The sequence below is a fragment of the Neopelma chrysocephalum genome, unplaced genomic scaffold, assembly GCF_003984885.1.
Source record: "Neopelma chrysocephalum unplaced genomic scaffold, ASM398488v2 Primary Assembly neopelma1_143, whole genome shotgun sequence".
NCBI lineage: Eukaryota > Metazoa > Chordata > Aves > Passeriformes > Pipridae > Neopelma > Neopelma chrysocephalum.
In genome coordinates, this window is record NW_020897805.1 from 2,695,381 (window position 1) to 2,717,542 (window position 22,162).

The following is a 22,162-nucleotide window of genomic DNA, read 5'->3' on the forward strand; positions in this document are numbered from 1 at the left end:
CGCGGCGGCGGCGGGCAGCGCAGAGCGGGGCGGGCGGCCCGGCGGCGGCAGCGGCGGAGGAGCCGGCAGCAGGGGGAGCCGCTGCGGCGCCCGGAGGAGGCTCCTCCCCCCGCGGAGGTGAGTGGTACCGGGGGGGTCTCACCTGCCTCCCGCGGGGGACACGCGGCCGCCGCCCCCGCGCTGTGGGTGCGGGTGTCCGCTCGTCCTCGTCTTCTGGCGGCCGCCCTGCCTGGCCGGCGGGGTCGCCGTGCCCCGGGGAGCAGAGCCGGCGGGATGGGGGTCCCTGCCTTTGGGATGACAAATCCCGGATCGGGGCTGGAAGGGCTCGGGAGCCAGCCCCGGCTCGGCCGCTGTCACAGGCAACAATGCCTTGGCCCCGGGCTCCGGGCGTTGCACATCTCCCTGACTGGGGTGTACTGCAAAAACCTTCAGTAAGTTGGGGAGGGCGATAGTCCAGCTGTGATGCCACGTTTGGGGAGTGATGTTCTCACTGAGTGTTCTTTGCCTGGACCTCACCTTAAGCACTCTGGCACTTGGAAATAACCCGCTCTGCAAAGAGCAGACAGATACCCACCCCGTTGCTTAAAATCACTGTCCCAAGAAGTGTTTCCAGTGAAACCCTCTTTCCAGGTGAACTGCTGGCACTGAATATGACCTTCCTGCATTCCTCGATGTTCTCTAGTACCGTGTTTTAAAGTGCTCAGAACTTCAGTGGGAGAGGGTGGGAAGGTTGAATTTGGTGTCATGATGTGCTGATGCCGTTCCCTCCAGTGGCGCTTGCTGCTGTCATGTTGTGAGATGACAAACCAGATTGTGGGGTATCTCAGAGCACAAACACTTCCATCAGTTCGGTTCACATGTGCCACTCTTCTCTCCACACCCTCAAGTCTTAGGTGTAGTTTTGAAGTTACTGTGATGTGTCCACATCTGTCTCTTTAAAGCCTGTGCAAGTGTCATTGCCCTTCCTTATTATTATTGGAAACTGTTGTGTTAAGAATAAAACAATAGTTGGCTTTATGATCTGAGTAATTTTAAGGGTGACATGTGTGTTGGGAGTCCTTGCCAGGATCTGCTTTCTTCCTGTCTTTTTGTAGGTGCATGTGTTTTGCAATAGTGAAACAACTATCTTGCCTGTTTTGCATCATTAATTGAGATGGGGGTGGAATACAGTTGATTAGCTGCAGAATTCTAAGCAATGGCTTGGAGGAAAGGAAAATGGCAAAAATAGAATGCAATGGCAGTCTTCTCTTCTTCCTTCTCCTCTGCTGCAATCCTTACCTGACCCTGATGCTGCAGCAGAGAGCTGGCCTGCTGCTGCTTCTCCTGTGTGTGCAGAGCAGGTAGGAGGGAGCAGAATGAAACTGTGCTTCACAGGTCACCCTCAGGTTGCACAAGTTGCTGTCATCTCCCCCTGCTGCGTCCTCTTCCCTGGCCTTTTATTTCTTTTTTTTTTTTTTTAAATACCCGTGTTAACCTCAGTTTTTAAAAGTGTAACTCTGTTTATGTTTAAGACAGTCAAAGCCGATTTTTCATTCATTTTTCCACAAAATTACTTTAGATTGTATGTTATGATACCTGTGTAGTAACTTTGTTTTGTTTATGGGAGAGAGAAAAGTAGCTTTTTTTGTTGCTCTTTTTCTGACTACACAGCTTGTTTTTGCAATCTGGATCACTTGGAAATAATTCCAGGTACTAGTTCAAGCCAAAAAACCACCTTATTAGAGGATTATGGGATTACTGATGACACCTGAGATTGAAGTGTTCAGTCAGTGCATTCTTTAATTATAATCAACTGTGCAATAGGTGTGTGCTTTACAAAGGACATATTTGCATTCATTCTAAATCCCAAGCTGCAATTTTGCAATGTCTTTGTATTTATCTGATAATTTATGACCTAGGTAAAGGGACAAGCCTTGACTAGAGATCCCTTTTCATGTTTTAAAGGTAATGTGTTGTATTTCACCCTCTGAATGCTTATGTTCTTCAGTTCTTCGGTAGCAGACTTATTATCAGACTTGGTCAGTAATATAGTGCAGTCAGACTTTCTCAAATGCTTTTATTTTCAAAAGAAGATACCATAGAGTAAAAGCTAAAATATGACAAATTATGTAGGAAGAACTTAATGAGTGTTGCCATGAAACTTGGAAGTTGTCCTTTGCATTTAACAGAATGGAAAATCTAATCTGTGATTGGATGGTGCTGTTGAGGCTTTGAGTAAAAGTTAGGCAGCTACAAGGGAAAGAAGATTAATAAATAGACATGAGTGCCTGATAGTAATTTATAACCACTTCTTTAAAATTAGTATTTCCTGAAAATCTCTTTGGGTAATCATCACACTTTTTGTATTAAATGACATATGACCACCTTTTTGTGCTTTTGGTAAAATTACATTCTAAACTTAGTAACCTGAATGTAATTATGAACTTCTATGTGTCCTCTTATGTTGAATCTTGAACATTTGTTTCTAAAATGATTTGTTTTCTTTTTATCCAGTCACGTGGCATGTAAATGTGTGTATTGCCAACCTTGGATCAATCTGTCTGAACTTGATTTCTGAAAGACCTTTTTAATGTATAGCTCCAGAATCACTCACCTGAATTATTTTGCTGGGAAAGATTTTTGTTAGTAAGAGGTTATTCTGAATTTTACATATGGTGGCCCTTGTCATACCAGTCATGGAGGTCAGGGTGCTGCACTTTAGGTACATATGCACTCCAAGTGGCAAAGTAACAGATGCTCTAGATTGTGGCAAAACAATTAAAAACTTGGATTGAATGTGCTTTGCATGGTTTCCTAAGGCAGAATGAACTTAGATTCTGTTGCAAGGTGTGAATTTAAGATGTCTTGATTTTTTTCTCCTGAAATATCCTGTTCTCTGTGTTGGAAACTCTGTGTTCCTGCTGATATACTCTACTAGTGTTGATTTAGTAGGCTCTACCATGCAGGAGGTTGTATTACACATAGGGAGTTTTAAGTAAATAAGTAAAAATTTAGTTCTGAATGTATATGGCTGTGAAATTCCTGTACCAAGCAGCAGACTTTATATGAAGATACAGATTTATGCTAACCTTTTGCCACAGTCACTGGCCAATAAAAATTCCTGTAACCCACACGTTACAGCGTTTATACTGAAATGTTCCTTGGTTTCCAGGTGCTTGGAACAGACCCTGTACTGTATGTTCTGGAATTTAATGGAAGTGATGTGGTTGCTTGTATGAAATTTAATACAACAGTACTGCAGTAGATGTAAAAATGAGGCAAGTACGTCTGACTCAGCAAATGCACTGTTCAGAATTTAATTAAGTCGTGACTATCTTAATGAAGACTCATAGTAGAACAGCCTAAGTAAATAACTGTAGAGGTAGCTGTCTAGGAATCTGAGGCTTTATATGTAGCTACAGAGAACTTCCAAATCTATAGGCAGAGTGTATCAAATAGTCTAAATGTGAGCGAGCCTTCACTATATAGAGAGTTCTGCTGTGTTGTGTTCCTGTATTTTCAGTGTCAGATATGAAAGAATTTGTAGGATTCATAATACCATGGAAACTCTTTTCTTCCCTGTATTTGTCTGCATTTTGTAGCTACAGTGTTATTTTGGAATTATCTGACAACAGTGAACATAAACAATTCTGTTAGGAAAAGAATGGCTTTTGCTAGCTGGAGTAAATTAAAATGTCTGTTTACAGAACAAGTTATTGTTTGATTACAAATACTTGAAATACGCAGAACTGTTATCAAATACAACTTGCATGAGTACAGTCTGGAAGCAAGAAACAGGATCCAATCTATGTAGATCAATAGGGTTCAGTATATGAGCCAGTTAAACATTCAGGCCCTGCATTTGCATCAGGAATGTATCTTTTCAGTCTGGCAGTAAGTTGAATTTTTGAATTTATAAATCTGAAAATGTTTAAGCTTCAATCAGATTCATAAAATGAATTGATTAATATTTTGACTATTTGGACAAAGAAGAATTTTATATTCACCAGTAACCAGCTGCTCTTTTGTTACTAATCCTGTTTTGTAGGTATAATAATGTGTGAAACACGATCTGGAGTTTGTGTTTAAAGTCATTTTTGAGGCAGTAGAGGGAGGAGAAGGTATGGGACCAAAAGTGGGGGTTTTGTACTCATCGTCTTCACAGTTGCAGAGAAATCTTTTTAACAATTTGAAAATAATTTAGGTTGCTGCATCAATTCAGGTTTTTTCCTGTTTATAATTTACTTTAGTTTTTGAATATGATTGAAATGTGAGATGACTTGAATACATGAATAAAGATGAGGTCCAAGACTTGTGTAATTATAGGTGATATTGTTATTTGTAGGCTGCTTGCCATAGCTTTATAAGTGTAGTTGCAGATTAACTAGTTGTAGATTTTACTGTGAATCTTCAGCTTTACAAGATAACTCATTTATTGAGAATGAAAATTTTCCCCGTCTGTTTTTTGTTTTCCTTTGATTCAAAGTAGTTATACAATTTGGTTAGTGTCTCCAAGTTCTCTCACATTTCATGACAGAAAAACGTAATACCTCACATATATTTGTTTACTCATTAGGCAACTGCTGTCTTAGTTTAATTTGTGTGACTTTTTAAATTTTTTAGAGTTTTTTCCTTATATTTTCCTACAGAATGAATAAACTTCTGATTGAGATTTTCTTTCAGGTTTCTTGAAGTTTTTGTAGCCACTGAATTTTCTACTGGAGTGATGTATTCTTTAATAAGTAAATAAAATTGTTTGTTAAACTGTGAGTCACCAAAACATATTTCGTCGATATGACCTCTTTATATATCTACATGCTGACAGCTTATTTATGTGAAAATGCCTCCTGTTACTTTGCTTTCATTTCTGTTCCTAAGAGTTTGTATCAAAAATGCCTCTGTACTGCATGTCTTAAAATGAGAAGTGCCTTTGTGATTCTTTTTGGGTTTGTAGGGCGCCTAAGTATTAATGAAGGATGTAATATTTGTAACTTGTTTCTCATATTTTGGTTTTGATTTTTGAGTTGTATAATTGACAGGGCACGACACTTAGAGACAGCATAATGTCAGAAAAGGCAGTGGTTAATAATTCATCTTTCATTGGTTGAGGGTTTGTGTTTTTTGTTTGTTTGGGTTTTCTAGTGCATGTGTAATCCATGCAGAAATGATTTGTGGGCAGTTTGATTTAGGGAATATTTTCAGATCCCTGGCTGAATGGAAATTGTCCAACAACTCAGTAGTAGGTTAAGTGTTGGGGTAATGGAGTTTTGGAAAGCTAAGTCCACTGGATGTTATGAGAAGTAGAAGGATTTCATGGTGACTTGTTTGTTGTGGAGTGGGAATTGGCGACTTTTATATAATCTCACAAAGATTTTTGCATACTGCAGCATCTACAGTATGAATGCATGGTCTGAATGCATTCTGTTTCTTTTTAATACTTACATTAACTATATTCTCTCCCTGCCTCTTGTTTTTTTCTTTTTTAAAGGTTGCAACAAACTTTCTTGTAAGGACGTACCTGTATCATCACGGATGAATACTTTCTACCTTTCCATGACAGTAAAGTAATTGGAAGGTTCAGTCAGCAGGTATTTCCCTGCCTTTTCCAACTCCTCAGGGTGGATATTTTTGCGATGCATCCAAGCAGAGTCTGCAATCCTTTCATTTGTGTTTGAGGTGTGAACAACCTCTGAAAGGTCTGCTAAAAGGATAAGGAGGAACCTCTATGGGTAACTCTTGGCTGGAAACAATTACTGGTCAACCATGGTAAAACTTGCCAACCCTCTTTATACGGAGTGGATTCTAGAAGCTATACAAAAAGTTAAAAAGCAAAAGCAAAGGCCTTCTGAAGAGAGAATATGTCATGCTGTTTGTGCTTCCCATGGATTAGATAAGAAGACTGTTTCGGAACAGCTGGAACTTAGTGTTCAAGATGGTTCTATTCTTAAAGTTACTAACAAAGGTCTTGCATCCTACAAGGACCCAGATAATCCTGGACGGTTTTCATGTGTTAAACCTGGCACTATTCCTAAATCTGTTAAGGGATCTAGAGGAGCTTGTAATGAGCTTCGTAATGTGGATTGGAATAAACTCTTGAGAAGAGCAATTGAAGGGCTTCAAGAGCCTAATGGCTCCTCCCTAAAAAACATAGAGAAGTATTTGAGAAGTCAAAATGACCTAGCAAATATTTTCAACAATCCTGCCTTTCAGCAGAGGTTGCGCCTGGGGGCCAAACGTGCTGTGAACAATGGGAGGTTACTGAAGGATGGTCCTCAATACAGAGTGAATTATGGCAGTTTGGAAAGCAAAGGAGCTCCAAAATACTCCAGCACCTTCCCAGCTTCTCTTCCACCTGTCAGCCTTCTACCCCATGAAAAAGACCAGGTAAGTCTGAAAAATGAGCTAATGTAGTACTGCAAAAATTGCTCTTGTTATTCTTTGTTTACTTACCTACTGCAAAAATAATATTTCTCCTTTTGCTTTATTTACCCATGTCCAAGATCCATGCAGAATCAGTTCTGGTAAATGAATTTGACTTATCTCCCTATGTCTTGTGGTTCTGCATTGGATAGTTTGCTCTGTGGATTTTCAGTAGATGAACAGAGCAGCAGGGAAGAGTACAGCTGTGTGCTCTGTTGTAGGTGTGAGATTGTTCTGTCTTGCCTGGCAGACTGGCGTAGCTGAAATCTGCAGTGTAATTTGATTGTGGCCTTTTACCTTCATTTTCTGCCTGGATATACTGATTTTCTTGTGAACGTGAATCTGAAATGGGACTGGTAGGATTTGTGATGTTTAAGACTGCTGGAATTATTATTTTTAAAGGTATTTGTATCGTTAGCTCTAAAATTGTTAGCTTTAGAATTACAATTAATATGAACTGTAGTTAATTAAAATATTCTAGTAAGAGGAGTGAAGGTTTTTAGAGTGATGATTTTAGCTCAGCTACAGGATTCTCTTCCTGTTTCAGTTTTGTTGGACTACCTACATGGGTTTATTTTTGCCATTACTTGTGTCTTGTTTTAAAGTTAATTGTTTACGGAGTTTAAGCCCTGAGGGAGAAAGGGCTATCAATTAGTATTTTGTTTATGAAAGGATAATGTCAAAGACATGTCTGCAGGCATTCTTTGATCATTTCCTATTTAGTGTGATGAAGTGTGTTTGGAATTTTCAATGTACTTCAGGTGGAAAAAAGTTACCTGTTATAGTCCAGTTGGCTTACTTAAAATACCTGGAAGCTGGTGGTTTATTTTTCTCCACCCTCTCTCTTCCCCCCTTCTGAGTGGTCAAGTTTGATGGCAGTTGTTTTAGACGTGAAATAATCCATACAGCTTTGTCGTTTTAGAGGTGCCATCAGTGTCTCCTAGAAACTGCATGATGGTTTTCACTTGTCTTTTTCCTTTGGCTGATTGTTAGATGCTGGAGGGTGCTGAGTATAAAGTGCTTGTGTTAGAATTATTGAGTGAGGTCTGTGAGAACAGTTGTTCATGGAACTGTCAGAGGTGACACTACCAAGGTCAGTTGTTGTAGCTTGATTTTTGTGAGCTTCTCTAAGTAGATGTTAAATATGATTGCTTTTATATATGGATATCCATTTCTCCACTGGACTTCTTGGGTATTTGAGGAATTCATGGGGCTTCATGCTCCATAATCAGAATGGAAATTCAGAAGTGCTGCATACTGTGCAATTACTGCTGTAGCCATAAATATTTAATTACTTGTAGTGGTAAAGCTGTATAAGTACTTTCAGAGTTTCTACTGTAATTCTGACACTGTAATGGCATGAGAAATTTGAAGGCTGGAGTACTGAGCAATGAAAGTAGCATGAATTCCGTGGAAACAAAAATCTCCCTTGTTAGGCTACCTAGTGGGACTGGCACCCATTGCAAGGAATGTTAGTTGGGTCACAGTGCTGAAGAAGCCATTACTGCCACATTAAAATACTGGTATAAGGATAAATCTGTCTTCTAGAAGTTAGCCAAACAAATCTGTTCTCTAGCAAGTGCTTTGGCAAGAAATAAGCTTTCATTTGGGTGCCTCAAAATTAGCAGTGTGACTTGCGTGTTTAAAAACTGTTCAACATACGCGTTTTTGCCTGACAAAAATAGTTTTGATGTGAGGTTGGTGAATCAGTAGTTGCATATTAGTGTAGTGCACTGTTTAGTTGTACTAGTTGTGGCCAGGTTACTGGGTAAATAGAGACTTGTTTAAAATACATGATTTTTGCTGTTCTTCAATCTGTGTAGCTTTAAATACTCTTAAGTAACTGTACAGAGATTGTCCCTGTTACTGGGATGTGACTCCATCTTCATTTGAAATTGATGTTAATTCTTGAATAAGAAAAATGACACTGTTAGGCTGTTTTTATTGGAAATATTTAAGTGACAATATGGGGCATGTCAAGATTATTTATTGAAATTTATTCAATAAATGTATCCAACTGGCATCTCTTGGGAATGACTAGTTCTTGAAGAGGTTGGGTATTTTAAAGTTTTTGTCTCTTTCTCTAGTTAGAGCAAGTAACATATGATTTTTTTGTATGGCTAATTTTGTATGTTTGGGTTTTTTTTTTTTGTTTTCAAGTATTAGAGGTGAAGTTCTAGTATCTCTTCTGTTGATTTTGCTTGAGGAGAAGGACAAATGGAGGGATGTGCAGAAGAAATGTGTTTTGATGACTGTGGAAGTTTGAGGAATTTTGACTGTTTTTCTTTTTTAATGCATAATTAACATGTCATCGAGATGAGACAGTTAGAGGATTTGGTACATTGGAAGTGCATCAGAGATCTCTCTGTCAATCTGATCACTCACACTCATAGTACCAAAGGCAGACTCTGAACCTTTCTTCCTGAGAGAAAGGTGATCAGAAGAGATACAGTATGACCTGTGTGGGGGAGGGTGGTTGTGTTCCTTTGGGGCTTTTTGGTTTTGGGACTTTTATTTTTTTTTTATTTTCACCACCCACCCAAAGCATCAGAGTGTGTAGTGCACTGAGAAGATAAATACTGTTGCTATGCAGTGCCACTGAAGTTAGTTTTGCAGACCTGGAGCCTTGACTCTGTGACAGGAGTGTTGAGTGGTTTGCATTCTATGGAGTACTTGGAACAGGGAGCTGGAAATACTAAATCTTTCTCTTAGTGGTGATGATATGGAGCTGCTTTTCTTGTCTCTGTATTAACTGGGTGACCCATTTCAGCTAGAATAGTCCTCTTGTTTCATTGTATATCTAAGTAGCTGCAGTTAGTTACAGCAATATAGCTTTCATTGCCATGTTTCCTCCTGTTATCCACAGGACTGGAAGAAAGCGTTTGTGTAAAAATGGTGTGTTTTCTTCAAGTGTTATTCTGACTCTTCTGGATTTGGGCAAAGGTATGTCAGCTCTGAGTTACATACAGCAAGAGGAAGCAAGCAGTGCAGCTGTTTAAATCTTTTTGCTCCATCCCTCTCCATTCCCTAGTGTGTGTGGAGGTTGCTTTTCTACCTCTATATGAAGAGATACAAGTATAAGGCTCGTGGTAGGACAGGTTCTGTTGGAAGGTCAGTAGCTATCATCAGCTATATGGTGTCCAGACTGTACATTATAAATGAATGAGTAGTATAAATTGTATTTCAAAAGGACTTTCCAGTTATCCAAAGTATTCTGGTGGTTACATGGAGGTATTTTTTATTTCCTAAATGCCCCTCCGCCCCCCAAACCCCCCTCAAACAAAGAAACAAAAAGCCCAGAAAAGCACACAGACAAGAAAGCAGAAAAGGGATTAATTTTGTTGTGTCAATTTGATCTCGTGCACTTCACTATATCGCAGTGCATAGCTAAACATTGTAACTGCTCTTATGTGCTCTTCCTTATGTTCAGAGTATCTTGCATAGATGTCTTCTCTCTCACTTCACACCTTTTCTCACCCAGCATTTTCTGAAAAGGGCTGTATCAGTATGTTAACCAGAAAATGCAGTGTAAAAGCTCGTTACATAGTAGAGAAGGGTGTGAACAGGGAGGAAAATTGAGTGATACTTAGCTTTTCAATAAACGTTTGAAGATTAAAATACACTTCTGAAAATGCAGCAAAGTGGTATTTAAAAGTCATGGTTAATTTTAAAAAGGGTGTTTAATTTATCTGTAATGGCGTCAGTTGTAGAAGGGCAGTTTTGCTTGTGTTTTCTGACTATGGGCTGTATTGTTTCCTGTTTTCCTTGTCACTTGGATAGCCACTAGGAAGGTTCTGCAGTTTGGGAACCCCATGTAACCTACTAGATCTTAGGAATTAGCCATCTTCTGAGCACAAATGCCATGTGACTGTAAACTCAAAGACACAGATGTTTGTAGGCTGTAGGCAGCACTTTATTTGCTTATGTTTAAACATAATCTAGAAGGATAAATCCAGTTTTAAAAGGTGAAGAGGCAGTGGCCATCATAACATTTTCAGAGGGCTGTAGGAATGTGTAGTGTATCTCAGTAGTTACGTCTCTATGTTCAGAATAATTAGTACTTAGAAAATAGCAGTTCAAATGGAGATGGCTTGATCTTGGTTCTCTTGAATACTCTCTTGAACAGCTCAGCAACTGTGGTTTCCATCTGATTCTTGGCATGAAAATTTTTATTAATCCCTCTTTCACTTTCAGTTTGTCTTTCTAAGCTGACTTTCATGCAAACCTGAACTTGTTTTATTAATTTTTCATACCCTGAACTCCTATCTAATTTTGTTTTCACTGGCCTACGTACATTTAGCTTTTCAAAGTGTAACTTGGCATGGGTTGAATTTCAGTTTTCTGGTATGTAGCTTGTGCCAGTGCAGACACTGGGTGTTCCTCCTTCTGTCTTTCAGGCAAAGGGCCAATCTATAGCGAATTGCTTTTTTGGCATCCAGGCTCCTCCTTGCTCAGTTTTTCAGCTTCCTGCCTTCCTGTGGGTAGGCAGCAAGACACTGTTGGTTGAGACTTCTAGTTGCCTCTGTCCTCTAGACTTTCCTAGAAAAGGGAGGCAGAAAGGAATTGCTGCTCAATGTATCTTGCAGACTTACACATAAGGGGATATTTTCAGTGCTGAACTTTGGGAGCTGGCTTTACATGGTGTCTGAGCACCAGAGTACAGTGATGGGGAAGTTTCTGCAGTGCTACAGTTGAAGAGACTGTAGACTAGGAAATGAAAAAGACATCTGGGTTTGAACTTTGTCAGTCCATAAAATACTGTTGCCCTCAGACACAACCTGTGTTTCTCTCCTCAAAACATCTTCATGATGACAAAAAACTGAGGAATGTTAGCGCTACTTGACAAACAGTAAGTCTAATATTTGTGCTTCTTATTATCTCAATAAAAGATACTTTTATTTCTTGGAGTGGTGGCCTGCACCTTTCTGTGTATAGCTCTTGTCCTAGAAGTTCTGGGATGATTGCTAGGCTCTACTGCTCTTATGGATTTTTTTGTTGTCCCTGTAGCTTCTGAAATGCTAAAGGTACAAACTCCATGCACAAGCCAGGTGAACACTTGGAAATGGATCCTATTAACACCTGAGATACTGGAGCTTACCAGAAATTGAAGAATGACTTACCCTGTCTTTTGGGCACTTAAAGCTGAAAGGGAAAAGTCTTGTCATCCCATATTGTGAAGAAATAGTTCATGCCACTCTATAGGTGGATATATCTGGCTTTGGAGGTTTTTTTGTGTTTTACAATTCAGCCTATTTGGATCAAGCCAAGAAGCATGCTTGTAAAAGTTTTCTTGAATTGTATGGTGTGAAATAAGTTAAATACTGCTGTTTCCTGAGTTAGATTGGTCTACTAACCTTCATAAGAGGTTAGTTTTCAATGTCTGATGTGAGTTAGTTTCTGCAAGGTCATCTATTTGCAGTATCCTGTAGAACCATGAGAGAAGACCCTACTCGTTCTTTTTTCCCCAAAGCTGGGTATTCTGAACATAGTTTTGCATGGTGTGCACATGGTTCTTGTTTACTGCAAGGAGTGATTCCAAACCTTATACTGCAAGCTGTTTAATTGTAAGGCTTGCTAAAATTTGATTCTTTTGGTAGTTTCTGTTAAAAATTAGTTGGTGTGATGTTCTGCGGTAAATTCTGTATTGAAACTGTCCGCAGTGAGTTAAAGAAATCCCGTGTAGTTCCAGCAGTTTTTTTGGTGTTTATTCATCTATGCTATTGTCTGTGAAATCTTCTGTCTTAACTGGGAGTTACATTTGATTCCTAAACTGCAATTAAAGGTTTTACTCTTTGCATTTTTCCTCCCAGTCTAATTTCAAGTCATAGGACTTTATGGAACCAAATGGAAGGAGTTGCTGTTGTGTAGTGGAACATCAGTATTAGGGCTCAGATAGTGGCTGTAGAATTTTGAGCGTGATGCACATCAAATCAGGCATCACTTAGTTGAGAGATCCACCGCTGTCCTTTGCGGTTACCTGATCAGAGACAAATCAACTTTTACATTAACATGACTTCCTTCAGTTGCAAAATCCCTTGTGCATGTTTGTTGTTGTTTTTCCCGATCTGCTCATTGAGGAAAATTATTACTGGTGTCCCACAGATTTTTCTGTGGCTTTTTTTTCTTCTCTGTTCTTTGTGAAGAGGTTAAAGTTTTGAATTTGCAGGCACAGACAGCCTTCTTGTAAAGAATGGTGTGACCTTTAACAGGGATATCTGTGTAGGCAACTCCAGGGCTGCTGCACTTAGTTCTAGGTTTGTATGGGTTACTGGGACTTCAGTTTGTGCTGTAGATAAGATGTTACATAAGGAAAAGTTTCTTGGGGTGAGGGAAACTGCAGACTTGTAAATTGTTTACTCCTGTGTTTTGTCTCTGCAGTACTATCTACATGTGTGCAGCAATTTCTTCATTCTCAAGTATTTTGGGTCTAGCGGGGCAGTCCCATTTATCTCCCCTTGTGGTTGGGGTGGTAGTCTAGCAGTTACCAACTAATGCAGTACTAGGTAGTGTAGGCTTGAGACTTCTGGTTTTAATTGCAACAGGACTCTGGCACAGGAGAAAAGCTGTGTATGATCTCAGCAGAGGTGTCTGGGAGGCATAGCTGATGTTCCTTCATCTAGGAAAAATCCTTAGCTTAAGCTGTGATAAGTTTGCCACACATTTTTCACGTGCTCTCCAGGAGTTAATTTCATTAGTGGTGGTATTTTGAAGTTGGCTTCAACTTCACATCTGTTTTTTCCAAAATGGTATAGACGACTGACTGTAGTTTTAAGAAATAATTTTCATGTCATGTCCATGTATCCGTGGCAACACTAACTAGCAGTGTTTGCATTTGGCTCAATAAAAGACAAATGTCAGTGGCACCTGTGTTTCAGACATTGAGTACAGACAGTTCTCAACTAACAAATACGTAAAATCATGGAATTGTTTAGGGTGGAAAAGACCTAAGATCATTGAGTCCAGCTGTTTAGAACCTAGTGCTGCCATGTTCACCATTAAACCATGTTCCCTACTGCTACATCCACATGTTTTGTGAACACTTCCAGGAATGGTGATTCTAACACTTCCCTGGGCAGCAGGGAAGGGAGTATAGTGAAAATTGTCATAGATGTGTGGGACTGTTGTGTTAAAGCACCTCTTCCAGCTCTATATATTGGGTGATCATAGTGATGGAGTCTGCTACTTCTCAGGTGGCAAAAAAATGCCACAGGTTGCATCAAGGGAAGTTGCAGATAGATGAAGGAAAAAATCTTTTAAAATGAGGATGGAGAGGCATGGAACAGGAACTTGGTAGTGCCTACGGAATCTCCATTCTCAGAAGTGGTCATAGCTTGACTAGGCAAGGCCCTGGAACACTTGAGTCTGGTCTTGTGTTGAATGGTACGTTGGGGTACATGCTCCAGAGTTCTCTCCCAGCCCAGAGTATTCTATTTCAACTTGGGATCGAAAGTTTTTTTGCTGCTTCAAACTGTTGGCTAATAAAACAGAAAGTATAGTTTCTGTGATGGTGATTTGCAGATAGCTGCATCAAACAGCCAAAGTGTAAGCTAAAGATGTTTTAAGAAGGGTGGAAACTTCACCTGGGAAAAACATTGCTGGAGAATTCAGTGTGTTTATTCTGGTGGTTTGTTTTGCTGTGAGTTTTTGGTTTTGTTGTGTTTTTTGTTTTGGTTTTTGGGTTTTTGTTTTGTTTGATGTTTTTGTTTGTTTAGGTTGTGTGTGTGGGGGGGTTGTTGTTGTTAAAGTTTGTTTCATAAATGCATTTGGTGTGTGTTGCTTTAAGAGAAGTGAACATCCTGACCTGCTTTTTTGAGACTCCCTGAAATCAGAAAAAATAAGAACTTTTAGCTTTATATATCAGACTCAGAAGGCTGGGTCTGAAGCCTGCTAGGGTTTATTTAAGTTCCACCATTATGATGCGTGGATACCTTATGTGGTGCTGCTTGGAGAACTGTTGTCCTTTATATTGATCTGTAAAAATGTGAGTAATGCCTAACTTGCAAGTACTGTGGAATTCTCTAAAATGCTTAGGATTAGTGGATAATGAGCAGTAGTTAGCAAAGACGCTATACAAAAGTACAGTTAAAGGGTGATAAAAAAGTCAGTGTTTGAGCCTGAAAAGATTCTTAAGGCCAAAGTAATCTCTGTTTTAATTACTGAACTTAATAGTAGCTAGTTAACAAGTTCTGTGCTTGTGAAGGCTGCTCCTTTCTGTTCCAAATTTAAAAGGTACTCATCTTTGATTTCCTACTTTAATTTTTCTGTTTTGACCTCTGAACACTACTATACCTGCTGTAGGAGTCAGTCTAAACAAGAATATATTACTGATAGAGGAAGAGAACAGTGCATTGACTCCTGCAAATAAGTATTTAGTTATCAGTCAGTTTATAAATATAAACGTGGAGGTTATTGTAATAAACAATGGGGTTATATATCAACATGATATTTTCTGATCTGAATATTTTTGTTCTGCCTTGAACTGTCCAGCTCTCTTCCCTTTCATCTTTATCCAGGTGTGAAAACTGAATGTCACTCAAAACTTGTTAGTGCTGTTTTACAAATATTAATCCTCTTTAATATTGAAAAATTGTATAGTAAAAACAATGTCTATTTATTATTACATATTTGGCATGCATTCTGCTGATCTAGCAAAGTAGGATTTCAGATTTATAGATGTTTACTGAAGGTCTAAAAACTACAGGTAAACCAGTCAAGAAATGACTAGAGAAAACCACTCACAGGGTAGGTTCTCACATTAGCAGCACGTTCCAAGTGCATATAAAATGGTCAGTTACTGTGCTTGAATGTGTGTACGTTTAACTACATGAAAAACTACTGGAGCTCACCCTCTCTTAGAAACCAGTGACTTGTTCTGTGACTAATTCATAGAATTTCTCTTATTGGATCACTTGACATGCTTGTCTGCCATTGCTGGAGGAAGGAAATTGTTGGTACTTATGTTCAGTAATTCTGGGCTTTACCACTTGGAGTTCATGTGATGATGGGCAGTTGTTTTCATTTTATGATTTTGTGCACTGTATTTAAAAACCACTGAGAAGCTGCTCGTCTTGCAGGTGCGTTTTTGGCTTTTCAGTAGAGGGTTACAGAAGTCTTTTCTGATCCGAACATGAGATGGATGGTAGGAGTCTTTTATTTGGAATAATAAACCACTGGAGGAATCTTCCTCTGTATTCCAAACTTCCTATAGTGCTCTGAATTCAAGATGATGCCTCAATTCTGCCTGTGAATTTAAGGAAATAAATGTGACTTCTATTCAGCCCAGGATTGACAGATTTTGTTTTATGTCTCCTAGAAGATACTAGTGATGGGAGAGGGATGTATTGGAATTTTTTTTTGGTACCTCTCTTTACCATTGAAATCTCTGCCTTCTTAAGTAACATTTCCAGCATGTTTATTAGGCACCTTCAGCCTGTTATGGGAAAGGTAATGATAATTTTCAGGGTTATACTAGAAGTAAAACTGGCTTATCTGTTCTTATGTTAATAAACCTGCTGGAATTGGCTTAATTTGAGAAAACTATTCTGGCAGCTGGAACCTCTATTCTGCCAAAAGAAAACAAACCAAAAAAAGCTGGATGTTCAGACCTTGTGTTATGAACATGTCATGTAATTTTCTGTATGTAATTTTAAACAAAACTGCCATAATCTGCTAACTTTAACCAGAATATGAGGGATTTCTGTTGTTTCTTTCTCAATATTGTCTTTGGACATATTTTGAAGAGATGAACTTCTAATATAGCTGAGGACAAGCTTTTTCCATTTCCTGATCTCTGTCTGGTGGTAAAATTTTAATTTATGTTTTGCTAAAACAAGAGAATTTCTAATTTTATTATAGCTTTTATATGGTATTTACTTGTAAAGATTAGTGCCTTAAAATTTTGTATTTGCTCCCATGTAGCAGGGGAGGGAATCATAATATGAATAGTTTTGGTAGCTAAGTAGTTTTAACTTTGAATCTCTTATTCTGCTTTTCCCGTCAAAAATACTTATCTTCGTGTTTAGAAGACTTGTGTCTTAGCTTTCAGTTTCTGACAGTAGCCTTAATAGGAAATTCTTTCCTCTCCTCAGTACACATGCATTTTTACTTCCCGGTGACTGATATCACTGTGAGGCCAGCAGCTTTAAATAAGGTTAGCTTTTGTCTTTTATGTGCTCAGCCATAATGACTCCCATTGTTGTTGCTTTCTTAAGCGATGACAACTTGACTTTTTTTTCATTCAAAGTATATATTTAATAGATTTTACCAATTAGAGAAGACATCTGTTTGGAGATCAGTAGCAATCAAAATCACTTATGAAGAAATTGTTGGCTCGTGATGCATCTAAAATATTTCTGGAAGTTCAGCTTCTTTTAGCTGTTGCTAAGAGATAAATTTTCATTGACATGAGTGATGTAAGGACATGTCAGCATGCTACCAGTTGTTTTATAGGCAGTTTAGCCCTGCCGCCTTGCAGATGGTTGGAAAACTCTCGGTAGTGGGTAAATGTGTGCTGATTATCTCATTGAATTAAGGTAACCCTTTGTCACTCATTGAATTCTGCAGACCAGGCATTGAGCAGCTGCTCTGCTGTTGAATTCTGGATTTGGTGAATACAAAGACTGTGCTAAAGGGTGTTTAGTCCTGTTCCAGGTACTGAGCATTGGACCACTGTAAGAATTCTTTTATTTAATACTACCTTTGCTATGTTAATAATCAGAACAATCCAGTAAGACAGTATCTTCAACATTTTAACAAAACTGTGTTTTTCAACTTCATTGTCACCACACGTTCATTAACACTTTAAAACTTTGAAAGCTCTGCCTTTCTATAAGTGGTACCAAGGGGAGTAACTCTTGTTTCTGCCTTATGAGGCTTGCCTGAAATGCATTTTAATCAATCTGAATTATTATCAAGTTCATAAACACATTTATTTTGGATTACATTTATGAATATGCACCTAATCTATGGGAGTATATTTAAAGGTCATAGTTCACTGTCATGTTAAAGCTTCTGTTTAAACTTGTTTCCCTGTCCTTTAGAAAACAAATTATTAGGCAGTATTTATTAAAGACTGTTTTCAAGATTTGAAGTATTTAGTTTCTAGAATGATTTTTTGAAAGGAATTGGGGAAGGAATTGGAGAATTCCCCAGACGGTGCTTGAAATACTTGAGTTGCAGAAAGTGAAAATACTGCTGGACTGATAGTGTTTACAGATTTCAAAAAACAGTTAAGGTCTTCAAATGAGTATAGTTTTGTCCAAGAAAATTTTGTTTTGTAAGCACCTGAAAGATGAGTTGTTCTGAGAATAATTCAGTTGGTTCAGAAATATAATGGATAAAATATAACGGGAATAAGGTGTTGTTATAGCAGCTATATATAAAGGTGTATGATTGTATACCCTGTGTATAGAAGAGAGTAATATACGCTCTTGGGTAACATCAGAATGGAATGTAGACTTAGCATATCTTATAGAGAATTGCTTTCTCAAGGCATTATGGTCCTTCAGTGAGATTTAAAAACAGATTAGAAGTAACCGTGTTTGGTATTACAGTACCTCTTTTTTCCAAGGTAAGAGTAAAAAAGAAAAGGAATAAAGGTCTATGTGTAAGGGTCACAGTCTGATGTATGTTATAGAAAAATATCTGAGATCCAGTTTAGGTTCATCTTCCCTGCCCTACTTAAGTGAAAATTTGGTTTCATTCTTGCAAGTGTGGGGGATTGATTTTTTTTTTTCCAAATATATAACATTTTAATGGATTCTTATGCTTCCTCTCGACCAACATCACATACTGATTAGACTTCTACCAGTAAACAGTTGCCCATCTTCCATGCTGTTTCTGTTGAAACTATATTGTTCGAAAACTAGAAAGTCTATTTTGAATGTAGTGAAAAAGCTGATTAAAAATCAGTATTTGGAGTATAGAATTTAGAAATGAATCTATGTTGAATGAATTTTTTTTGTTACAGAAAGCTACAGCTTTACATGATGGGATATGATATTCTCAAGAAATCTTTGCAGGAAGCCCAGGAGCTGAAGTGGTATTTCTACAGCAGAGAAAACACAATCAAATGATAGATCTTTGAAATAATGAAAAAAAAGGAAATTACTTAATTTGCTTGATTTGTTTCTTTATCCCCAGTATATTTTTTCCCTAATAATCAAATTGATTTCCATTTCTGAATACAGAGATAAAACACTTAGCAGAATACATTCCATCATAAATGTTTGAAATAGCTGCTCAGACTGAAGAAATCACTCTTTTCTTGTACGTAATGGAATTGTTAATGCATTTTTTTCCCCCTCGCCTTCTGGTTTACTGAAATGCTGACATCTAACTCCTGTGTATTTCCAATAATTCCTCTCTATTTCTGTTGAGTATCTAACAGCTTTCTTTTGTGACCTGATTCATGCTTTGAAAGTTAATTGTATAAAGATCTGAAATATCGTCGTAGATAAATATCTTTAAAAAATGGTCATCTTAGCATCTGAGAGATTTCTCCATGTTAAAACTAACTATTGCATAATAGTATCTATGAAAATTCTTTAATTTCTTAGCAACCTTTCCTAGGTCATACTGGGTGACTAAGGTAAAGTGATATTAATACTTTCTTCAGGCAAATCAGACCAAAGTAATAGCTCCTGAAGTGTTGTCTGTCAGTTGAGGACCTGTGGCCTCACTGGAGGTAAGGATGAAGGTAAGGCAGGCTGTGTGTACAGCTTCCAGTGTCAGAGTTGAAATGACAGCTTATGGCACAGCCTTGGTTCCAGCACTACTGTTTCCTGGTGCTGTTATGGTCTAGCCCAAAATGGCACAGATAAGCACAGGTAATGCATACTTGTTACAACTTGGAGAGTTTTAGTTGTGTGATCTGCCAGTCCTGTTCACCTCTAATGTTTTTAAGTCCTGTGATAGAGTGCTTGCTTTTGGGTAACTTTTTAATAAAATGTTGCAAAATGCCACAACTGGAGAAAAAACCCCCTGACTTCATAATACTGAATGTAAACAGTTTTCTTGGAGGGGGTTTCACTAGGAGGAGGTACTACAGGGAATATTGTATATTACCTTATTATATCACTCCTCATTCAGAATGAGCTGTTAGACTATAAAGCCAGTAAGAGAGTAATGAAGTTCTTATTTGGGGCTGATTAGCAAAGGTACAGTGACAAGTGTTTTGATACAAGCAAAACAGCAGTAGGGAAGCACAACTTAGAACTGCATTTCAAACTAAGACAGCAGCTCTTGCTTGTAAAGAGCTCTGTGAAGGTGCATTTCTTCTCCTGTAGTAGGTTGATATGTTGACTTTTATATAGAAGTGAAAATACCAGTTTTTCTAAGTTTTTAAAGTAGTTCTACAAGACAGTAATATTTACATTTTATTTGCAGTTTTAATTCATTTGTATTCACAAACCAGTAAAAAATAAGTCTACAAAAATATTTTTACTAGTAGGTCTGTTAAATTCCATCACAGGTCTATTTGATACAGATTATACTTGCCGTAAGCACTTACTCCCTCTGTGGTTATTACCAAGGAACAGAGGATTGGTATTTATGCTCAGTGCTTGGTTTTTTGTTTTTTTTGGTGTGGGTTCCCACGTACTTTTTTCAGACTTGTCTAAGAGTACCGTAATGTAGAAAAAATAGTGAAAACACTTAGTGAAAACAATAGCAAAACACAGAGGTTTGGGGTTTTTTTAAATATGTTTTATGCTAACATGGCAGAAGTGAGTGGAAGGTATTTTTTGAGAATGGTGTTGGTTGTTTAGTCTCACTAGTGTATAGCTTGAGTGAAAAGTTATAATAAATACTTTATTAGCAGCTTCCATGAAGGGTACTGACAAGTATTCTATCAGTCAGGAGCATATAATCTATATACAACCAGTTCATGTGACACATAATTTAGCTACATTCTCTGGGGTTTTTGCCCAAATTACAGGTTTGTATTGAGACTTTATACTTCCGAGGTGATATCAGTATCAGTGAAAACAATATAAAGTGATTTTTTTTTTGTTACTTTTGTAGTTGCTTTGAATGCTTCTCCAGTGCTAATTAGGATGTCATTAATACAAATACCACAAGTGATAGAAGAGGCCCAACTACTGTGTCAAGATGGACAGATTTCTTCTAAATTTGTGACTGCTTGAAGCTGAGCAGTGTTTATTTCTTTGTACAGCTGTTTCTGACTTTTCCCATGAGGGAACCTTTGCTGATAAGATCTTAATATAGCTTTTGTGGTTTGACTGCTCATGATTAGGGGAAGGAAAAAGCCAACTATGATTTGAGTTTACCATTGTGGTATAGGACACAGTACAGTTCATGCTGTGTTCCTGTCATGTCAATCTTTATTAGGTTCTTTTACAGAGTTCAATATTTTAATATTTAGCCTACAATAATTTGGGAAATTGGGAAGCATACATAGGAAGTGTTAGACTGCTCAGCTACTGAAGGAGGAAAAAGTGCTTTCTTTTTCACCTGTTTCACTGGCATTACCTTTTTCCACCCACCTGCATGCCCTCCATCATCAGTTCACACAGGTTAAAAAAATAGCTGGTTTGAGGCTCTGACTACATGTGTGTGTCTTGACTGAAGTGGAATTGACTAAAAAAATGCAGGGATAATGTTTCCAGAGTCTTGGGAAGGGACTGATGAGTCCTGTCTAGTGGTATTTTGTGCTGCAGGATCTGCAGTGGTAGTAGCACAGGTGAGGCTTTAGAATAGGTCTAGCTAGTGTGTCAGCTCAAGAGCTCAAGCTTTTGTAGCTGGATTAAAATGATCTTTCTTTGATCGTGGGTTGTAACACTGGATTAAATTCTGCCTAAGTTAAATAGATAATCCATTAGAGTAGAATCAGAAGACCGAGTGGATTCAGTGAAGACAGTTTTTTAGGGCTTAATTTAATGCTTAATTATTCTGACTCAGGAGAAGATTCTGTCTTGAGAGATATCATGGGGATGCTCTATTTGAGGGTGGAAAGGTTCTTACCTAGATTACAGGAAAGAGCTGTTCTGCAAACAAATAAAAAAAGATGGAATTATGTTAATAGCACGTTACTTGGAATTGAGTAGCCTGATTTATGCTGCATAAGCATTTCTTTAGTATTGTAGATTTTTCCGTTTAATGTGCCTGATGTAAGAAGATCCTAACTCTCCTTCAAGATATAACAAGTTAAAAAGTAACCTTTCCTAATACAGGACCACGCTATCCTCAACTTTAGTTACCGATATACAATAGTTAAGATCATATACACTTAACTTGGAATTCATTTTGTGGTCACTGATTACAGGACTCTGAAGACTAGCCTCACTAGCCGCCTGATCCATGTCTAAAGAACACATTTTTCTTAAGGTTGTTTTGTTTGAATTTTTGTCTTGAACACAAATATTCAAATATTTTTAATGGAGTGCTATGAACTTCCCATTTTGTTTCTAACATTGCACCACAAAGGTCAGTTTCTTCCTCCTAAGTCAGAGCATACTGAAATTGTAGTGCCATGTAAATAAAGTACTTCTTTTGCTGTAAGGCTTTGCTGCGGGTTTGCTTTTGTATTTGTAGCAGATTAACACAAATGTGTTAACTGATACTCTAGAATAATTTATGTTAAGTGATAAAATATTGGGCTGGAAGGAAAGGATAATGTGCTGTGGAGCTCAGTTATACTGCTGTGCTGTTGCATCTTGTATCTTGTGGCCATCCTCTAGAATTGGGTGAGGTATCTGCCTTGATTTTTGAAGTCTTCCTGAATTTAGTCAGTACAGATTTTCAT

The 22,162-nt window shown here is 38.1% G+C and overlaps 1 protein-coding gene across 6 annotated transcripts in view; it reads left to right on the forward strand.

Moving 5' to 3' along the window:
• The window catches only part of KAT6B (lysine acetyltransferase 6B), a 116,432-nt gene that overhangs the window by 6,985 nt on the left and 87,285 nt on the right, over positions 1–22,162 (forward strand). For all 6 annotated transcript variants that reach the window (XM_027700029.1, XM_027700030.1, XM_027700028.1 and 3 more), the window contains exon 2: positions 5,468–6,363. In XM_027700029.1, the coding sequence (XP_027555830.1) occupies positions 5,743–6,363 (621 nt within the window). In that variant the 5' untranslated portion in view covers positions 5,468–5,742. The remainder of the gene's footprint in view (positions 1–5,467; positions 6,364–22,162) is intronic.